General features: G+C 36.8%; 1 protein-coding gene across 1 annotated transcript in view; it reads right to left on the bottom strand.

Annotated features, from left to right (window-relative positions):
- LOC107451644 (potassium channel subfamily T member 2-like) overlaps nt 1-21,268 on the bottom strand; it is a 388,964-nt gene that overhangs the window by 31,571 nt on the left and 336,125 nt on the right. Inside the window, exons 19-22 of the mRNA XM_071181980.2 lie at nt 9,368-9,620; nt 8,093-8,198; nt 6,564-6,736; nt 2,282-2,353 (exon numbers count right to left, since the gene is read on the bottom strand). Of these exons, the coding sequence (XP_071038081.2) occupies nt 2,282-2,353; nt 6,564-6,736; nt 8,093-8,198; nt 9,368-9,620 (604 nt within the window). The remainder of the gene's footprint in view (nt 1-2,281; nt 2,354-6,563; nt 6,737-8,092; nt 8,199-9,367; nt 9,621-21,268) is intronic.

Here is a 21,268-nt window from a genome sequence, read left to right as displayed (position 1 = left end):
AGGAAGCTCTTTCAGAAGGAGCTTACCAGAAATAACGGATCCTACAGTGTTAACTCAGAAGAAGGATGTATCTTCAAAAACTCGCTCTGGAAGAATTGTGAAAGCTCCCAATAGACTATATCTTTAAAGGGGGGAGATGTGGCATCAGCCAGATTAACTGTAACTGTGTACTAACTGTTTAGTTTCAGTTTACATTTATGTTTAGTTTCAGTTTGTGTATCTCGTTAAGTTGTTATTAAATGTGTTTGCGAGATGCTAGATCCTGCTCGTTTATTTAATATGTACTGAAATAATACATAACAACACAGTTGGAGTTGATCTGTAATATACTAATTAATTAGCGCAGACGATATTTTAAGTTACGAAATCAGGCACAGAAACGTATTTTCTCTGTATTAACGTACACGTTTTCATTGTATTTGGATTTCTGTTCCCTGATGTATACGGTGTAGCCGCAATATGGGAAAAATGGTCCCAAAAACCGATCAAGAGAGCGGAGCAAAGTTTGGCCCCCTTAATGTTAATTTTATTCTTTTTTTTTTATTTTGTCCTATCTTAAGAAATTGTTTGAGCGAATTAAAAAACAAACTTGCACAAAAATATAAAATTCATTTATCCAAAGGTAATTCCATGCAAAATATAACTTTTTGTAAGTATTTATTACTTTTTCATATTTTATTAAATAATAATTCGTAAAACTTATGAATAGCAAGGTACACACATTTTTACATCATTTTAAAGAATGTAATTTTACATGATAAAATACAAAATTTGAGCAAAATCAGTTGAATAGTTCGGGAAAAAACAAATTTTGCATTAAAAACCTTTATTTAAAATTTGATTTCTCACGAACTATTTGACCGATTTGTCTCAAATTTTGTATATTTCAGTTTAAAATTGCTTCTTTAATATTATGTTAAAAATTGCATCCTTTACAGTTTAAAAGTATGAATAAAATAATGAAAAATTATAAATATTTGCTAAAACTTACATTTTCCATGGAATTATCAGTGGCTAAATGAATTTTATAATTGTGAGCAAGATTTTTTCAATTTACTTTAAATGTTTTCAAGATACGGCAAAATACACAAAAAATAAAATTAACATTAAGGAGTTCAAACTTTTAATTGCTCTCCTGACCAAACTATTCAGACTATATTTCCCACACTTTAAATCCGAATCTGTCGAGAAAAAAATGTTTATTCAGAGTAAATAAGCATTTGTGTTTGATTTCATAGTTTAACCCATTGAAGTTTACTACAGACCCGTTTTACTACTTTTAATTTAGGTTTCCATTTTTCAATAACTTCAGCTTTCTTGAAGTGAGTTTGAATAAAATTGGTAGCCATTTGTCACTTTTAAAAAACGTATAAAAGTTATAAAAATACATAATTCCTTTCGAAGTTTGTATCATTTAAGGAATTTATTTTACAAATAAAGAAAAATAAAAATCAGTAAGTTCCTAATAGGTCATGTTAAATATATTTACCACCAAAAAAATGGCATTTTTATAAACTAAATGAGTTTTTTTCTTTTATATCAATTACTGTTCTTAAAACAATTTCAATTCCAAAAATACTTTAATTTACCTTTACTAGAAATAAAGAGCCCGTTAAAGGGTTAAAACATCGTCTGCACTAATTAATAAGCATTTTTGAGCTCACGTTTCGAACCTTTGAGATTGAGTACCACAGTGAGAAGATTCGTTCATTAGATCAAAAGTTATTCAAGGTGGTTCGTATTTTATTTTGCGCACTGAATACACATAAATCTCATGTCGGAGGCATTTTAATAAATTTGTAATTTTGCCAAAATTTTTTTTTCACGAACGCTGAATTAAGTACTTTTTTACACTATTTATTACATAATATAGAGTGTGCTTTGTTCTACGTATGCAGACATGCTAACTTGCTCCGGACAGAAAATAAATATTTTCGAATTGTAGTTTATTAATGCATGATTCTTAGTTTAATAAATTCAATTTATTAGGTTTCTATCTACCACTATTTCTAAATAATTCGAAATTTTATATTATTCGTCACCTTATTGTTCCATTTTAACCGTCACGTTAAAGAATCTGCATCACGTCAACGAAATTAATACAATATTTGCAAATTTTAGTTTGTAGTTGTTAGCCGTTTTTTAAATTGTTATGGCGCGTTCGGAGCAGTTGGTATCTCTGTGTATGGGTAAAACAAGAGAACTTAAATAAAGCACATTTTTGTCCTATTATTTGTGCTTCTTTCTCGCTGTTTGGTTTTAGTCAATTCAATATACTTACTCATCAATAGATCCTTGCATCCAATACACTAAGGGAAACCAGGATATGGCATCGAGAAACGCTGGATGAGGTCTGTAAAAAAATTGACAGTTTATTTTTGAAAATATACATAATTGCATGCTCATATATATACTAAATTCAAAATCAATGTTTAAATTTAAGCATGTAATATTCTCTAGGAAAGGTGGATATTTGTATCCTTTGCTTTTATTCAATAAAATTTTCTTGCGAAAATTTTCCATATTTTTAAAAAGCTACTAACGTTTTCCAATTACACATTTTATAAGCATTAAATCTATTATACGACGATCTGTAATTTGTAAGGTGCCTGCCCACTTCAGCGGGCACCAGACCTCTTAGTCTATGTTATGCCCTAGGGCGATTGGATCTAATGGCATATAAATCTAATATACAGGACTGTCAACTTTCTTCGCTTTTTGAAAAAAAAATTTCTAGTGGTAGCTCAGTTATTCTTTTACTGTATTTTTTGTAGTCTATTTTTTGTAGTCTATGTTATGCCCTAGGGCGACTGGATCTAATGGCATATAAATCTAATATACAGGACTGTCAACTTTCCTCGCTTTTTGAAAAAAAAAATTTTCTAGTGGTAGCTCAGTTAATCTTTAACTGTATTTTTTTCATTTAAACTATTTTCCATACCGCTACAAATAAATGATTGAAAAGCTACTTTCTTTCAACTCTTTTTTTTGGGGGGGGAGGGCAGCGTTTACCTATTCGAAGGGTATCGCCCGCCAAGCGTTGAGCAGGGCGTGTAGGTACCGGGTTCAAATCCTAGGATGTATCTTCGTGTTGGCCTTCTACTGTGACAAAGGTTTCGAAGCTTAAACTGAGCACACAAGACTGCAAATGTATCCCGACCTGCAACTACTACGCTTTTTGCAAAATATTTTATAAAGTGGTAGACGTTTAATAACCAATAATTTCGAAATTCATGATCATTTTGACAAAATTTTAAAAGACTCAGCACAAAAGATTTTGAAAAACGTTTAAATGGGTAAAAAATAATTCATAATAGCATTAACCTTTAGATGGCAACCTTTAGATGCCACTAGAATTAATTTTTACAAAAAGCGCAGAAAGGTGGTAGTTCTTCAGAATAATACGCAACACTTTAAGAGCTTCATTATGAAATATAAATGTGCACAATGGCGTTTCAGAAATATGTTTGATTTATATTTATGTACTTTTAGATGAAATAACTTTTTATCTAGTTTAATAAACCAAATTTCATGCATTCATTCGTAAACTGTACTAGCGTTCAGAAGAGTATTAAGCCTGCTAAGGAGCAAGCTGTCATGATTTATTTTGTTTAGACAATATGTTTCCCTGAAAATAAATATAAAATACATACCTGCCAACTTTCACTCTTTCTGAGAATGGATTTTCAGAGTGGTTGCAATACAATTAACGAAAAACAATCTGACTCAAAAATATATTTATATTTTGATCTCGTTGAAATTCGCTTGCACAAGCATCATTGTGCTTTTATATATTTATTATAATTATTTATATGTAGTGGTGGTCAAACTCATTTATAATTATCATTATATTTCAAAAAATTAATAGGAATAACATGAGTATTGCTACCACTCTAAATATGAAAATAAAATCTTTCGGAAAATCCGGAAGAGTTGGCAGGTATGAAAATAATATACACTATAAAATATATGTTCTTGATAAAAAGTGGTAATACAAAAATTTTATATTTGTCTAATATTAAAGGAATGCAAACAGATCTCTGAATAAAAATTTACATATACATATATATATTTTTTGCTGATTAGTATTTCTGAGAAATCGAATTTAAAAAACATGAATTTTTGAAAATCAGATTTCTCAGGAACTATTCAACCGATTTCGCTCAAATTTTGTATATTACGAATTAAAATTGCATTCCTTAAAATGACGTTAATAATTGTATGCATGAAAATTCAAAAGTTTTTAACTATTACTTATTTATTATTAATAAAATAATAAAAATACTCACTAAAAGTTATATTTTGAATGAAATTATCTTTGAATAATCGAATTTTACAATTGTCCGAAAAAAATTTTCAAATTGCTTTAAAAATTAGCGAAATATCGTGGAAAAAGGCAAAAAAGGTAACATTTATATTAAAGGGTTCAAACTTTGGACAGATCTTCTATTTGGGCCATATTTCCTAGATTGCAACTCCCCATTATATTTTAAGGGTCATAAATCCAATTCCGCCTACAACAAAAAAATTTTTGTTCTGAAAAGTACATTTTTGTGTCTGATTTCGTAACTTAAATTACTTTCTGCAGTAATTTACAAATTAGTTGGCATATTTGAGATCACCTTCTTTAATTATTGATATTCGGTCCTAGAAGGTCCGATAAGAGTTTAGGATTATCAATATTCAACTCCGTAACCTTGTGATTGTGAACTATATCAGGAAGACAATAGAACTGCTGGATCACGCATTGGGACAAACCAGGAATCAGCTTTCGTAGATTGCGGTTTGAAGGAACTAACCCATATTTGCATTACATGGAGACGGAAACCACGAAAACCTTCCACGTCTAGCCCGACGGTAAGGGAATTGTAACCCATGAACAGTCCACTTCTTAGGATATTTTTCGTCGGTACTGTGGTTGGTACTGGTCAAAAATAGAATTCGCTAGGATTCGAACAGGATTCACCTCATTTTGAGGTGTCTTTATGAATCATATTTTATTAAGTTCTTTCTGAGTCATATTTAAAAAAGTAAAGCATCGTTGTACAAAAATGCGGAATAAAGAGGCAAACCAAATTTTTAATATCTGTTAAGTGAAAAAATTTCGGGACAAAATTTCTAAATCTAAAATTGAAAAATGCTGTCAATAACTTCGGCACACAGAATAGTCACACAGAAATAGTGTGCACTATTGCATTCAAAATTCGCTGAAATTTTAGCAGAATATACACCAAAGAGCCATTACATTATGACCACCCTGCTAATATCATGTAGGACCACCTTTAGCCCTCAAAACTGCTAGCACCCGCTGTGGCATTGATTCCACAAGGTGCTGATAGGTAGCCTGAGTTATCTGGTACCAAGCGCTCACCAACTGGTCCTGCACTTCCCTCACATTGCGAGGGGGTAGCATGGCAGCACGGATATGGTTTACGAAGTAGGATCACAAATGCTCTATTGGATTAAGGTCAGGTAAATTTGGGGGCCGAGACATGTCTTGAAAGTCACACTCGAACCAATCCATGACGATTCGACCCTTATGACATGGTGCATTATCCTGTTGTTAAACACCATCCCCCGCAGGAAAAACTGTTGCCATGAATGGGTGAACCTGGACTGCAACTATGTTCAAGTAGCTTACAGGCGTCAGGGATTGTTCTATGAGGAGTATGTGTCCTAATGTGCCCCATGAAAACATTGTTCCTGGGCGAGAAACCATGAAAACCTGGGCGAGCCCATTGTTATAGATGGAGGGTGGTCATAATGTAATGGTTCTTCGGTGCAATTCATAGTTATGAACAGTTTTTGTGAAGTAGCATACTATAGCTGTTCCATAAGATAAGAACTGATTTATTTTATTAACTGTTATGCACCTCGCCATTCAATGAGGAGAGCCCGGGGCGAATCCTAGCGATAGCTGATCGATTCGAATTTCTCGCCCGGTACACACCGACCACGACCACAGTGCTGACGTAAAATATTCTCAGTGGTAGACGGATCATGGGTTAAAATAGCCTTTCCGTCAGACTGACCGTGAGAGATTTTTCGTGGTTTTGCTCTCCATGTAAAGCAAATGTGGGTTAGTTCCATCAAAAAGTCGCCCATGAAGGTAAATTTCTCCCAATACTTTATCCAGGAGTTCCCTTGTCTTCTGAATAGGGTTCGAAATTACAAGGCTACGGAGTTGAACATTGGTAGTTGTAAACCCTAAAATGGATTGGCTGTTCAACGACGGCTATAAAGCAAAATAAAATACCTCTAGGAGTAATAAATTAAGAGATTGAATGTTCTCTACGATTGTTATTACGATCTGTGGGTGAATGGATAGAGTATGCATGGGTCCTCCCTGAAAAACGGGCTGTGACGTGTGTGTGGCTGAAATCGCATTCTTGGCCATAGATGGCGGAACAGAAAAACAAGAAACGTAACCTCTGCCTTGAATTCATGTGGTTTTCCGTAACAGGCTTGCGTAACAGTATAGGCGAATAGCATACATAACAACAACAACCCTATACATGATGTGCTATAGTTCAAATGGGAATTTTAGAACCCAAAGGACTTACTTCTTTTCTAGGAGTAGAACAATGGGTCTGAGTGTCTGCGGACTGTGAAAATGAGCTCTGAGTGGAACAATGAAGTTATAGATTCCGTTGCTGGCATAGTCAGCAGCAAGGATAATACAGCGATTTGGCCAGTTGTAGTTCTTGGCTGTGCGAAACGTGCAGTGATCACAGACCTACAACGCAACATCAGAACATGTTCTTAGACTTTAAAATATTGTGATCATTATATTCCTTAAGGAACACAAAAGTACTGAAACAAATTGTGAAATGACTTTACATCAATTACAGTTTAATGGGTTATTGCTATAAGTATTCACTTACCATCACGAGAAAAGCTTCCCCAAAGAGCCTAATCCGGAAAAAAAAACTGGAAAATTGTACATTGCAAAAAGTTGCAGAATTATTTGTTTTTTTTTATTGCTTTTAGGATATATTGTTTGTATTGTTTTTTATTGTATTGTGTCTTAAGTATTAAAAAAATCGTAACTATTATGAATTACGCCAAGATGGTGCAAACTGTCAAATTGTTATTGTGAAAAGCAGGGCTCAACCTCTGGTGGTGGCTTGTAACCCACCTAACTTCTGTTCGATGGTTAGTAAAGGCGACCACGTTTCAATCACGTTGTCATCATCTAATTATTTAACATGAAATTATGGATTGTTCAAGTACATGATCTCCTGGCACACAAAAGGCTGTTTTTGATCTATAATACTGGACTTCAACCTCCTCTTCAGATATAGTATGACGTATTATTTATGGCGGCACTGCGATATTTGCATCCGCATTCTATAAAATCATAACTTAAATATAAAGAATCGAGCTGCTTAAGCATGTTATATCATGTTATTTATTCATTTTTCAATGTCTAAAGAATCAAGTAAATTGAATCAAACTTTTGAGATAATGAGAACGAGGCAAACAAGCACATTACCCAAGAAAAATGTGTGTGTGTGCGGAAGATCTTGATTCGACACTTTAACGACTCTAGCTATTCAGTCTACAGATTACCTATTCGGAAATGCCAACTTGCTCCGGACAGTAAATATATATTTTAAAGTGGTAGTTTATACATTGTGATTCTTGGTATGATACGTCCGATAAATTCAATTCAACCGATAATTCAGTCCGATAAATTAAATTCAATTCAATTCAACTTAGCAGATTTTTATCCGCCACTATTTCTAAATAATTCGAAGGCTTATATAATTCACCACTTTCTAGAACTTATGTCATGCTATACCTTTTAAAAAGTAAGCAAAAATAGTCAAATATTTACAGAATTTACTTACCATTTTTTTAAAAATTATTTTGGCGTGTCCGGAGCAGTTGGCATCTCTGCCTACTAATGTGCACTAAAATGAACTAAATTATACAAACAACATAAAATTAACAAACTTTTTGCGACAAAAATTAAGAATGAAGCGTCGTATATAACTCGATTAAAAAAGACCAACTTAAATTATGAAAATTGAGAATCTATGATGTAGATTCTGTTTTAAATTATTTAAAAAAATTTATATTAGCTTACCTGTGATAATTGCAGGCAGCATAGATCTTTCTTAACTTTGAGCAAATAACAGAAAGTTGGGCTAACCCCAACGTATGGTGTGACGGGAGGAAAACCACGAACAATCCTGAAATAAATTATAGTTTGCTTCTTATTTAAAAAAAACCCAACTTAAATCAATAAAGAAATTAAAGGTAAAGGTTTCCAAAGCACCAAGTAATAAGATGTTATAAATATATTTACGATTAGATTTGTCTAAATTTCCTCATCAAGTGAGATTGATAGACTTTGCAACAAAAGCTTTTTACAGTTATAAACCCACTTTCGGTTCTGCGAGTAAAATTCTTTTTTTAACCTGCAATTCTCTCCGCACAGCAAAACTGGTTTTTTCATACTATCAGATTGGGAAATGATGTATAGGGCAGAAATATTCTTCCAATTTTGCCTATTTTCTAAACAGCCAGTGGGTTAATCCTTTGCACTAGAAATTTTTTTAACGATTAAAAAAAAAAAAAAAAACTGGCGTAGTAACTATAAGTTTACAAGACAAAATTTATTGTTATCACGTTTACCATATGATATCTGGGGACCGTTTACTAAGGCAGTTAATAAACATTAAGAAGTAAATAAATTAAACATTTGAGCGTTTGGAAATCCAAATATCTGCAGTTACTTTAAAAACTTGAATTAGATATTTCAGCTCAATAGCATACCTGCCAATTTTTACGCATTTGGTGTAAAACTTTATTTCTATATTTAAAGCGGTAGTAAAATGTATGCTTTCTATGTGTTCCTTGTATTTATAAGCTTAATTTATAATCTTTCTGACCGCCACTATTTTCTAAAAAAAATTAAGCACATATTTTAATATGCAAAATTTTTAGGGTAGATCGCATTAGCTCTCTCAAAATATAGCGTATGATTCTGTCTAAGATTGCAATTTAAGTTCCATTTTACTACCACTGTGGAAAATCATTCTCGAAAGGATTAAAAGTTGTCAGGTATGCAACAGTAATTGTTATTTTGTTGAGAACAATATCTGTCACCTTATGGATTAGTGACTGCTGAAAATAACGTCTAAGAGTATTGCGATCGCTGCGCAAGCACAGAATGGACTAATGACGTAGATTTTTTTTCACCATTAAACGTGGCATCCCAACGGGACTGATTGGATTACGATAAAGTACGAAATCCAATGAGTCACGTTGGGATGACACGTTTGGACATGCGCATTCGAAATTATAAGCTGAGATATTACCGTCGGAGTCCACTGTAAATCCACCATATGATACTTACTCGCATGTCTCCGCTGGCGTCACCCATGGTATGTCTAAATATTTTTCTTGTTCTGCTTCCAGGGCGTCTTCCATGCCTTCCGAGGAAGTGTGTGTCACGTGGATGCCCGGTGGAGCAAAACTGTTGACAATAGGCACGATCCCGCTTTTTTTCATACCCCCGATGCCTATGGCTGCTGGTATGCACTCAGAGAGGGGTACCTGAAGGTGGCTGCCGAATCTTCTAGTTTGGAAAACATTCCCTTTCAGTTCAGCTGCGATAGAAAGTTGGATGAGCTATAGTACTATGAGTAAGAATTACGGCAAAACATTTAAACATTAAATAAAATAAATGTTTAAATAGAAATTTAGAAAATTTGCTTAATGAGTTTTTTTTATACGCTCGAATACAAAATCTAGGGAGAATACTTGTTCCACGCCTTTGGCTTTCCCCCTTTTTTTTCCTCCTCTTGTATAGGAATGTACGACGATTTTTTTCCTTTTCTGATTATTTTTCGTAATTAATTGTTAAAAAAATATGTAATAAAATTTCCATGGGTCTTTCTTTTAGAACTACGTTTAATGTAGTTTTCAGTTCCATATAGTTTCCTAACTTAAAAGATTTTAATCTATATGAAAATCAAGAGAGAAACTAATGTACTTCCTTCTTCTATGACTCTCCACACGCTATTGATGAAAGCATGCGAAGTGTTACCATAGGTAGAGAGATCTGCTCTGAGCCACCTGTAGTCCATTTTGGTCGTCAATACGAAAGAGACTTTAACAGGAAGCATAAGAGAAATTATATGAAACAGTCCACATGGTTATAAAAACAACAAAATCGATGTTTTTATAAAATTTTGGAAAGCTCCAGCTTCTGGAAATGTTATCATAAATTTTAATTTTGCAAATGAAACCATTTTTGTCTATCAATTATAAATAATTATGCATATCAGAAATGTAATTAGTTACTTACGAGGCTCATCATTGAACTTATCTCCTACCTTAATAAAAATTGCTCGCAAAGCGCAATTATTCTACAAAATATTAAGAAAAACTGTCGAGAACTAGATACCAAAACTTGCAAAACATTTTCAACTTTTTAAAAGTCTCAACATGGCTAAAATGTGGAAAACAGAAGATGGGTACCTGGCCAAGAAGGCAGGCCTCCGTAATGAAGGTGCATGGAAAATGTTGAGTGCTGCGATGTAAAATGATACAGGAGATAGAACTGTCCAGGGGCTGAATACCCGAAGTGAACAGTTAAAAAGGAAAGTTGAAAAACTGTTATTTGTCATGTAATGCTGAAGTTGAAGAAAAAATAAGGCAGAAGAGATATTTTCAGTGGTAGACCGATGACAGGTTAGAGTCACCTTGTGCCAGGCTAACCACAGGAGGTTTTCGTAGTTCCATGTAATTCAAAAGCAGATTATTTTTACCAAAAAGTGCTGCACGAAGACAAAATTTTCCTAATATTCCGGAGATGCGATAGCTCAGGGTATAGAGCGTTTGTCTTCAAATTAGCTGAACCGGGTTTGAATCCAGCGATGGCTAGTCGAAACGAATCCGCATCCGGCTTGCACCGACCACAAGGCTGAGGTGAAATATCCTCAGTGGTAGACGGATCACGGATTAGAGTCCCTTTGCCGTGAGGCTTACAGTGGAAGGTTCTCGTGGTATTCCTCTTCATGTAACGCAAATGTGGGTTAGTTCCATCAAAAAGTCCTCCACGAAGGCAAGATTTCTCCCAATATATGGTCCAGGAGTTATCTTGTCTTCTAGATTGGGTTCAAAATTACAAGGCTACGGCGTTGAACATTAGTAGTCGTAAACCCAAAAATCGGGCTAGCTGTTCAATGACGGTTATAAAATAAAATACTTGAGCTAGGAGTTTTCTTGTCCTCTGGACTGGGTTCTAAATTACAAGGCTACGGCGTTGAACGTTAGTAGTCGTAAACCCAAAAATCGGGCTAGCTGTTCAATGACGGTTATAAAATAAAATACTTGAGCTAGGAGTTTTCTTGTCCTCTGGACTGGGTTCTAAATTACAAGGCTACGGCGTTGAACATTAGTAGTCGGAAACCCAAAAATCGGGCTAGCTGTTCAATGAAGGTTATAAAATAAAATACTTGAGCTAGGAGTTTTCTTGTCCTCTGGACTGGGTTCTAAATTACAAGGCTACGGCGTTGAACATTAGTAGTCGGAAACCCAAAAATCGGGCTAGCTGTTCAATGAAGGTTATAAAATAAAATACTTGAGCTAGGAGTTTTCTTGTCCTCTGGACTGGGTTCTAAATTACAAGGCTACGGCGTTGAACATTAGTAGTCGGAAACCCAAAAATCGGGCTAGCTGTTCAATGAAGGTTATAAAATAAAATACTTGAGCTAGGAGTTTTCTTGTCCTCTGGACTGGGTTCAAAATTACAAGGCTACGGCGTTGAACATTAGTAGTCGTAAACCCAAAAATCGGGCTAGCTGTTCAATGACGGTTATAAAATAAAATACTTGAGCTAGGAGTTTTCTTGTCCTCTGGACTGGGTTCTAAATTACAAGGCTACGGCGTTGAACATTAGTAGTCGGAAACCCAAAAATCGGGCTAGCTGTTCAATGAAGGTTATAAAATAAAATACTTGAGCTAGGAGTTTTCTTGTCCTCTGGACTGGGTTCTAAATTACAAGGCTACGGCGTTGAACATTAGTAGTCGGAAACCCAAAAATCGGGCTAGCTGTTCAATGAAGGTTATAAAATAAAATACTTGAGCTAGGAGTTTTCTTGTCCTCTGGACTGGGTTCTAAATTACAAGGCTACGGCGTTGAACATTAGTAGTCGGAAACCCAAAAATCGGGCTAGCTGTTCAATGAAGGTTATAAAATAAAATACTTGAGCTAGGAGTTTTCTTGTCCTCTGGACTGGGTTCAAAATTACAAGGCTACGGCGTTGAACATTAGTAGTCGTAAACCCAAAAATCGGGCTAGCTGTTCAATGACGGTTATAAAATAAAATACTTGAGCTAGGAGTTTTCTTGTCCTCTGGACTGGGTTCTAAATTACAAGGCTACGGCGTTGAACATTAGTAGTCGGAAACCCAAAAATCGGGCTAGCTGTTCAATGAAGGTTATAAAATAAAATACTTGAGCTAGGAGTTTTCTTGTCCTCTGGACTGGGTTCTAAATTACAAGGCTACGGCGTTGAACATTAGTAGTCGGAAACCCAAAAATCGGGCTAGCTGTTCAATGAAGGTTATAAAATAAAATACTTGAGCTAGGAGTTTTCTTGTCCTCTGGACTGGGTTCTAAATTACAAGGCTACGGCGTTGAACATTAGTAGTCGGAAACCCAAAAATCGGGCTAGCTGTTCAATGAAGGTTATAAAATAAAATACTTGAGCTAGGAGTTTTCTTGTCCTCTGGACTGGGTTCAAAATTACAAGGCTACGGCGTTGAACATTAGTAGTCGTAAACCCAAAAATCGGGCTAGCTGTTCAATGACGGTTATAAAATAAAATACTTGAGCTAGGAGTTTTCTTGTCCTCTGGACTGGGTTCTAAATTACAAGGCTACGGCGTTGAACATTAGTAGTCGGAAACCCAAAAATCGGGCTAGCTGTTCAATGAAGGTTATAAAATAAAATACTTGAGCTAGGAGTTTTCTTGTCCTCTGGACTGGGTTCTAAATTACAAGGCTACGGCGTTGAACATTAGTAGTCGGAAACCCAAAAATCGGGCTAGCTGTTCAATGAAGGTTATAAAATAAAATACTTGAGCTAGGAGTTTTCTTGTCCTCTGGACTGGGTTCAAAATTACAAGGCTACGGCGTTGAACATTAGTAGTCGTAAACCCAAAAATCGGGCTAGCTGTTCAATGACGGTTATAAAATAAAATACTTGAGCTAGGAGTTTTCTTGTCCTCTGGACTGGGTTCTAAATTACAAGGCTACGGCGTTGAACATTAGTAGTCGGAAACCCAAAAATCGGGCTAGCTGTTCAATGAAGGTTATAAAATAAAATACTTGAGCTAGGAGTTTTCTTGTCCTCTGGACTGGGTTCTAAATTACAAGGCTACGGCGTTGAACATTAGTAGTCGGAAACCCAAAAATCGGGCTAGCTGTTCAATGAAGGTTATAAAATAAAATACTTGAGCTAGGAGTTTTCTTGTCCTCTGGACTGGGTTCTAAATTACAAGGCTACGGCGTTGAACATTAGTAGTCGGAAACCCAAAAATCGGGCTAGCTGTTCAATGAAGGTTATAAAATAAAATACTTGAGCTAGGAGTTTTCTTGTCCTCTGGACTGGGTTCAAAATTACAAGGCTACGGCGTTGAACATTAGTAGTCGTAAACCCAAAAATCGGGCTAGCTGTTCAATGACGGTTATAAAATAAAATACTTGAGCTAGGAGTTTTCTTGTCCTCTGGACTGGGTTCTAAATTACAAGGCTACGGCGTTGAACATTAGTAGTCGGAAACCCAAAAATCGGGCTAGCTGTTCAATGAAGGTTATAAAATAAAATACTTGAGCTAGGAGTTTTCTTGTCCTCTGGACTGGGTTCTAAATTACAAGGCTACGGCGTTGAACATTAGTAGTCGGAAACCCAAAAATCGGGCTAGCTGTTCAATGAAGGTTATAAAATAAAATACTTGAGCTAGGAGTTTTCTTGTCCTCTGGACTGGGTTCTAAATTACAAGGCTACGGCGTTGAACATTAGTAGTCGGAAACCCAAAAATCGGGCTAGCTGTTCAATGAAGGTTATAAAATAAAATACTTGAGCTAGGAGTTTTCTTGTCCTCTGGACTGGGTTCAAAATTACAAGGCTACGGCGTTGAACATTAGTAGTCGTAAACCCAAAAATCGGGCTAGCTGTTCAATGACGGTTATAAAATAAAATACTTGAGCTAGGAGTTTTCTTGTCCTCTGGACTGGGTTCTAAATTACAAGGCTACGGCGTTGAACATTAGTAGTCGGAAACCCAAAAATCGGGCTAGCTGTTCAATGAAGGTTATAAAATAAAATACTTGAGCTAGGAGTTTTCTTGTCCTCTGGACTGGGTTCTAAATTACAAGGCTACGGCGTTGAACATTAGTAGTCGGAAACCCAAAAATCGGGCTAGCTGTTCAATGAAGGTTATAAAATAAAATACTTGAGCTAGGAGTTTTCTTGTCCTCTGGACTGGGTTCTAAATTACAAGGCTACGGCGTTGAACATTAGTAGTCGGAAACCCAAAAATCGGGCTAGCTGTTCAATGAAGGTTATAAAATAAAATACTTGAGCTAGGAGTTTTCTTGTCCTCTGGACTGGGTTCAAAATTACAAGGCTACGGCGTTGAACATTAGTAGTCGTAAACCCAAAAATCGGGCTAGCTGTTCAATGACGGTTATAAAATAAAATACTTGAGCTAGGAGTTTTCTTGTCCTCTGGACTGGGTTCTAAATTACAAGGCTACGGCGTTGAACATTAGTAGTCGTAAACCCAAAAATCGGGCTAGCTGTTCAATGACGGTTATAAAATAAAATACTTGAGCTAGGAGTTTTCTTGTCCTCTGGACTGGGTTCAAAATTACAAGGCTACGGCGTTGAACATTAGTAGTCGTAAACCCAAAAATCGGGCTAGCTGTTCAATGACGGTTATAAAATAAAATACTTGAGCTAGGAGTTTTCTTGTCCTCTGGACTGGGTTCTAAATTACAAGGCTACGGCGTTGAACATTAGTAGTCGTAAACCCAAAAATCGGGCTAGCTGTTCAATGACGGTTATAAAATAAAATACTTGAGCTAGGAGTTTTCTTGTCCTCTGGACTGGGTTCTAAATTACAAGGCTACGGCGTTGAACATTAGTAGTCGTAAACCCAAAAATCGGGCTAGCTGTTCAATGACGGTTATAAAATAAAATACTTGAGCTAGGAGTTTTCTTGTCCTCTGGACTGGGTTCTAAATTACAAGGCTACGGCGTTGAACATTAGTAGTCGGAAACCCAAAAATCGGGCTAGCTGTTCAATGAAGGTTATAAAATAAAATACTTGAGCTAGGAGTTTTCTTGTCCTCTGGACTGGGTTCAAAATTACAAGGCTACGGCGTTGAACATTAGTAGTCGTAAACCCAAAAATCGGGCTAGCTGTTCAATGACGGTTATAAAATAAAATACTTGAGCTAGGAGTTTTCTTGTCCTCTGGACTGGGTTCTAAATTACAAGGCTACGGCGTTGAACATTAGTAGTCGTAAACCCAAAAATCGGGCTAGCTGTTCAATGACGGTTATAAAATAAAATACTTGAGCTAGGAGTTTTCTTGTCCTCTGGACTGGGTTCAAAATTACAAGGCTACGGCGTTGAACATTAGTAGTCGTAAACCCAAAAATCGGGCTAGCTGTTCAATGACGGTTATAAAATAAAATACTTGAGCTAGGAGTTTTCTTGTCCTCTGGACTGGGTTCAAAATTACAAGGCTACGGCGTTGAACATTAGTAGTCGTAAACCCAAAAATCGGGCTAGCTGTTCAATGACGGTTATAAAATAAAATACTTGAGCTAGGAGTTTTCTTGTCCTCTGGACTGGGTTCTAAATTACAAGGCTACGGCGTTGAACATTAGTAGTCGTGAACCCAAAAATCGGGCTAGCTGTTCAATGACGGTTATAAAATAAAATACTTCAGCTAGGAGTTTTCTTGTCCTCTGGACTGGGTTCTAAATTACAAGGCTACGGCGTTGAACATTAGTAGTCGTGAACCCAAAAATCGGGCTAGCTGTTCAATGACGGTTATAAAATAAAATACTTGAGCTAGGAGTTTTCTTGTCCTCTGGACTGGGTTCTAAATTACAAGGCTACGGCGTTGAACATTAGTAGTCGTAAACCCAAAAATCGGGCCAGCTGTTCAATGACGGTTATAAAATAAAATACTTGAGCTAGGAGTTTTCTTGTCCTCTGGACTGGGTTCTAAATTACAAGGCTACGGCGTTGAACATTAGTAGTCGTAAACCCAAAAATCGGGCCAGCTGTTCAATGACGGTTATAAAATAAAATACTTGAGCTAGGAGTTTTCTTGTCCTCTGGACTGGGTTCTAAATTACAAGGCTACGGCGTTGAACATTAGTAGTCGTAAACCCAAAAATCGGGCCAGCTGTTCAATGACGGTTATAAAATAAAATACTTGAGCTAGGAGTTTTCTTGTCCTCTGGACTGGGTTCTAAATTACAAGGCTACGGCGTTGAACATTAGTAGTCGTAAACCCAAAAATCGGGCTAGCTGTTCAATGACGGTTATAAAATAAAATACTTGAGCTAGGAGTTTTCTTGTCCTCTGGACTGGGTTCTAAATTACAAGGCTACGGCGTTGAACATTAGTAGTCGTAAACCCAAAAATCGGGCCAGCTGTTCAATGACGGTTATAAAATAAAATACTTGAGCTAGGAGTTTTCTTGTCCTCTGGACTGGGTTCAAAATTACAAGGCTACGGCGTTGAACATTAGTAGTCGTAAACCCAAAAATCGGGCCAGCTGTTCAATGACGGTTATAAAATAAAATACTTGAGCTAGGAGTTTTCTTGTCCTCTGGACTGGGTTCTAAATTACAAGGCTACGGCGTTGAACATTAGTAGTCGTAAACCCAAAAATCGGGCCAGCTGTTCAATGACGGTTATAAAATAAAATACTTGAGCTAGGAGTTTTCTTGTCCTCTGGACTGGGTTCAAAATTACAAGGCTACGGCGTTGAACATTAGTAGTCGTAAACCCAAAAATCGGGCCAGCTGTTCAATGACGGTTATAAAATAAAATACTTGAGCTAGGAGTTTTCTTGTCCTCTGGACTGGGTTCAAAATTACAAGGCTACGGCGTTGAACATTAGTAGTCGTAAACCCAAAAATCGGGCTAGCTGTTCAATGACGGTTATAAAATAAAATACTTGAGCTAGGAGTTTTCTTGTCCTCTGGACTGGGTTCAAAATTACAAGGCTACGGCGCTGAACATTAGTAGTCGTAAACCCAAAAATCGGGCTAGCTGTTCAATGACGGTTATAAAATAAAATACTTGAGCTAGGAGTTTTCTTGTCCTCTGGACTGGGTTCTAAATTACAAGGCTACGGCGTTGAACATTAGTAGTCGTAAACCCAAAAATCGGGCCAGCTGTTCAATGACGGTTATAAAATAAAATACTTGAGCTAGGAGTTTTCTTGTCCTCTGGACTGGGTTCTAAATTACAAGGCTACGGCGTTGAACATTAGTAGTCGTAAACCCAAAAATCGGGCCAGCTGTTCAATGACGGTTATAAAATAAAATACTTGAGCTAGGAGTTTTCTTGTCCTCTGGACTGGGTTCTAAATTACAAGGCTACGGCGTTGAACATTAGTAGTCGTAAACCCAAAAATCGGGCCAGCTGTTCAATGACGGTTATAAAATAAAATACTTGAGCTAGGAGTTTTCTTGTCCTCTGGACTGGGTTCTAAATTACAAGGCTACGGCGTTGAACATTAGTAGTCGTAAACCCAAAAATCGGGCCAGCTGTTCAATGACGGTTATAAAATAAAATACTTGAGCTAGGAGTTTTCTTGTCCTCTGGACTGGGTTCAAAATTACAAGGCTACGGCGTTGAACATTAGTAGTCGTAAACCCAAAAATCGGGCCAGCTGTTCAATGACGGTTATAAAATAAAATACTTGAGCTAGGAGTTTTCTTGTCCTCTGGACTGGGTTCTAAATTACAAGGCTACGGCGTTGAACATTAGTAGTCGTAAACCCAAAAATCGGGCCAGCTGTTCAATGACGGTTATAAAATAAAATACTTGAGCTAGGAGTTTTCTTGTCCTCTGGACTGGGTTCAAAATTACAAGGCTACGGCGTTGAACATTAGTAGTCGTAAACCCAAAAATCGGGCCAGCTGTTCAATGACGGTTATAAAATAAAATACTTGAGCTAGGAGTTTTCTTGTCCTCTGGACTGGGTTCTAAATTACAAGGCTACGGCGTTGAACATTAGTAGTCGTAAACCCAAAAATCGGGCTAGCTGTTCAATGACGGTTATAAAATAAAATACTTGAGCTAGGAGTTTTCTTGTCCTCTGGACTGGGTTCAAAATTACAAGGCTACGGCGTTGAACATTAGTAGTCGTAAACCCAAAAATCGGGCTAGCTGTTCAATGACGGTTATAAAATAAAATACTTGAGCTAGGAGTTTTCTTGTCCTCTGGACTGGGTTCAAAATTACAAGGCTACGGCGTTGAACATTAGTAGTCGTAAACCCAAAAATCGGGCTAGCTGTTCAATGACGGTTATAAAATAAAATACTTGAGCTAGGAGTTTTCTTGTCCTCTGGACTGGGTTCAAAATTACAAGGCTACGGCGCTGAACATTAGTAGTCGTAAACCCAAAAATCGGGCTAGCTGTTCAATGACGGTTATAAAATAAAATACTTGAGCTAGGAGTTTTCTTGTCCTCTGGACTGGGTTCTAAATTACAAGGCTACGGCGTTGAACATTAGTAGTCGTAAACCCAAAAATCGGGCCAGCTGTTCAATGACGGTTATAAAATAAAATACTTGAGCTAGGAGTTTTCTTGTCCTCTGGACTGGGTTCTAAATTACAAGGCTACGGCGTTGAACATTAGTAGTCGTAAACCCAAAAATCGGGCCAGCTGTTCAATGACGGTTATAAAATAAAATACTTGAGCTAGGAGTTTTCTTGTCCTCTGGACTGGGTTCAAAATTACAAGGCTACGGCGCTGAACATTAGTAGTCGTAAACCCAAAAATCGGGCTAGCTGTTCAATGACGGTTATAAAATAAAATACTTGAGCTAGGAGTTTTCTTGTCCTCTGGACTGGGTTCAAAATTACAAGGCTACGGCGTTGAACATTAGTAGTCGTAAACCCAAAAATCGGGCTAGCTGTTCAATGACGGTTATAAAATAAAATACTTGAGCTAGGAGTTTTCTTGTCCTCTGGACTGGGTTCTAAATTACAAGGCTACGGCGTTGAACATTAGTAGTCGTAAACCCAAAAATCGGGCCAGCTGTTCAATGACGGTTATAAAATAAAATACTTGAGCTAGGAGTTTTCTTGTCCTCTGGACTGGGTTCTAAATTACAAGGCTACGGCGTTGAACATTAGTAGTCGTAAACCCAAAAATCGGGCTAGCTGTTCAATGACGGTTATAAAATAAAATACTTGAGCTAGGAGTTTTCTTGTCCTCTGGACGGGGTTCTAAATTACAAGGCTACGGCGTTGAACATTAGTAGTCGTAAACCCAAAAATCGGGCCAGCTGTTCAATGACGGTTATAAAATAAAATACTTGAGCTAGGAGTTTTCTTGTCCTCTGGACTGGGTTCTAAATTACAAGGCTACGGCGTTGAAGATTAGTAGTCGTAAACCCAAAAATCGGGCTTGCTGTTCAATGACGGTTATAAAATAAAATACTTGAGCTAGGAGTTTTCTTGTCCTCTGGACTGGGTTCTAAATTACAAGGCTACGGCGTTGAAGATTAGTAGTCGTAAACCCAAAAATCGGGCTTGCTGTTCAATGACGGTTATAAAATAAAATACTTGAGCTAGGAGTTTTCTTGTCCTCTGGACTGGGTTCTAAATTACAAGGCTACGGCGTTGAACATTAGTAGTCGTAAACCCAAAAATCGGGCTAGCTGTTCAATGACGGTTATAAAATAAAATACTTGAGCTTGGAGTTTTCTTGTCCTCTGGACTGGGTTCTAAATTACAAGTCTACGGCGTTGAACATTAGTAGTCGTAAACCCAAAAATCGGGCTAGCTGTTCAATGACGGTTATAAAATAAAATACTTGAGCTAGGAGTTTTCTTGTCCTCTGGACTGGGTTCTAAATTACAAGGCTACGGCGTTGAACATTAGTAGTCGTAAACCCAAAAATCGGGCTAGCTGTTCAATGACGGTTATAAAATAAAATACTTGAGCTTGGAGTTTTCTTGTCCTCTGGACTGGGTTCTAAATTACAAGTCTACGGCGTTGAACATTAGTAGTCGTAAACCCAAAAATCGGGCTAGCTGTTCAATGACGGTTATAAAATAAAATACTTGAGCTAGGAGTTTTCTTGTCCTCTGGACTGGGTTCTAAATTACAAGGCTACGGCGTTGAACATTAGTAGTCGTAAACCCAAAAATCGGGCTAGCTGTTCAATGACGGTTATAAAATAAAATACTTGAGCTAGGAGTTTTCTTGTCCTCTGGACTGGGTTCTAAATTACAAGGCTACGGCGTTGATCATTAGTAGTCGTAAACCCAAAAATCGGGCTAGCTGTTCAATGACGGTTATAAAATAAAATACTTGAGCTAGGAGTTTTCTTGTCCTCTGGACTGGGTTCTAAATTACAAGGCTACGGCGTTGAACATTAGTAGTCGTAAACCCAAAAATCGGGCTAGCTGTTCAATGACGGTTATAAAATAAAATACTTGAGCTAGGAGTTTTCTTGTCCTCTGGACTGGGTTCTAAATTCCAAGGCTACGGCGTTGAACATTAGTAGTCGTAAACCCAAAAATCGGGCTAGCTGTTCAATGACGGTTATAAAATAAAATACTTGAGCTAGGAGTTTTCTTGTCCTCTGGACTGGGTTCTAAATTACAAGGCTACGGCGTTGAACATTAGTAGTCGTAAACCCAAAAATCGGGCTAGCTGTTCAATGACGGTTATAAAATAAAATACTTGAGCTAGGAGTTTTCTTGTCCTCTGGACTGGGTTCTAAATTACAAGGCTACGGCGTTGAACATTAGTAGTCGTAAACCCAAAAATCGGGCTAGCTGTTCAATGACGGTTATAAAATAAAATACTTGAGCTAGGAGTTTTCTTGTCCTCTGGACTGGGTTCTAAATTACAAGGCTACGGCGTTGAACATTAGTAGTCGTAAACCCAAAAATCGGGCTAGCTGTTCAATGACGGTTATAAAATAAAATACTTGAGCTAGGAGTTTTCTTGTCCTCTGGACTGGGTTCTAAATTA

Source organism: Parasteatoda tepidariorum, chromosome 4, assembly GCF_982258835.1.
Source record: "Parasteatoda tepidariorum strain Cologne lab strain chromosome 4, Ptep-v5.0, whole genome shotgun sequence".
Lineage (NCBI taxonomy): Eukaryota > Metazoa > Arthropoda > Arachnida > Araneae > Theridiidae > Parasteatoda > Parasteatoda tepidariorum.
Note: the sequence above shows the minus strand (reverse complement) of the source record. Positions and strands in the feature narration are given on the sequence as shown.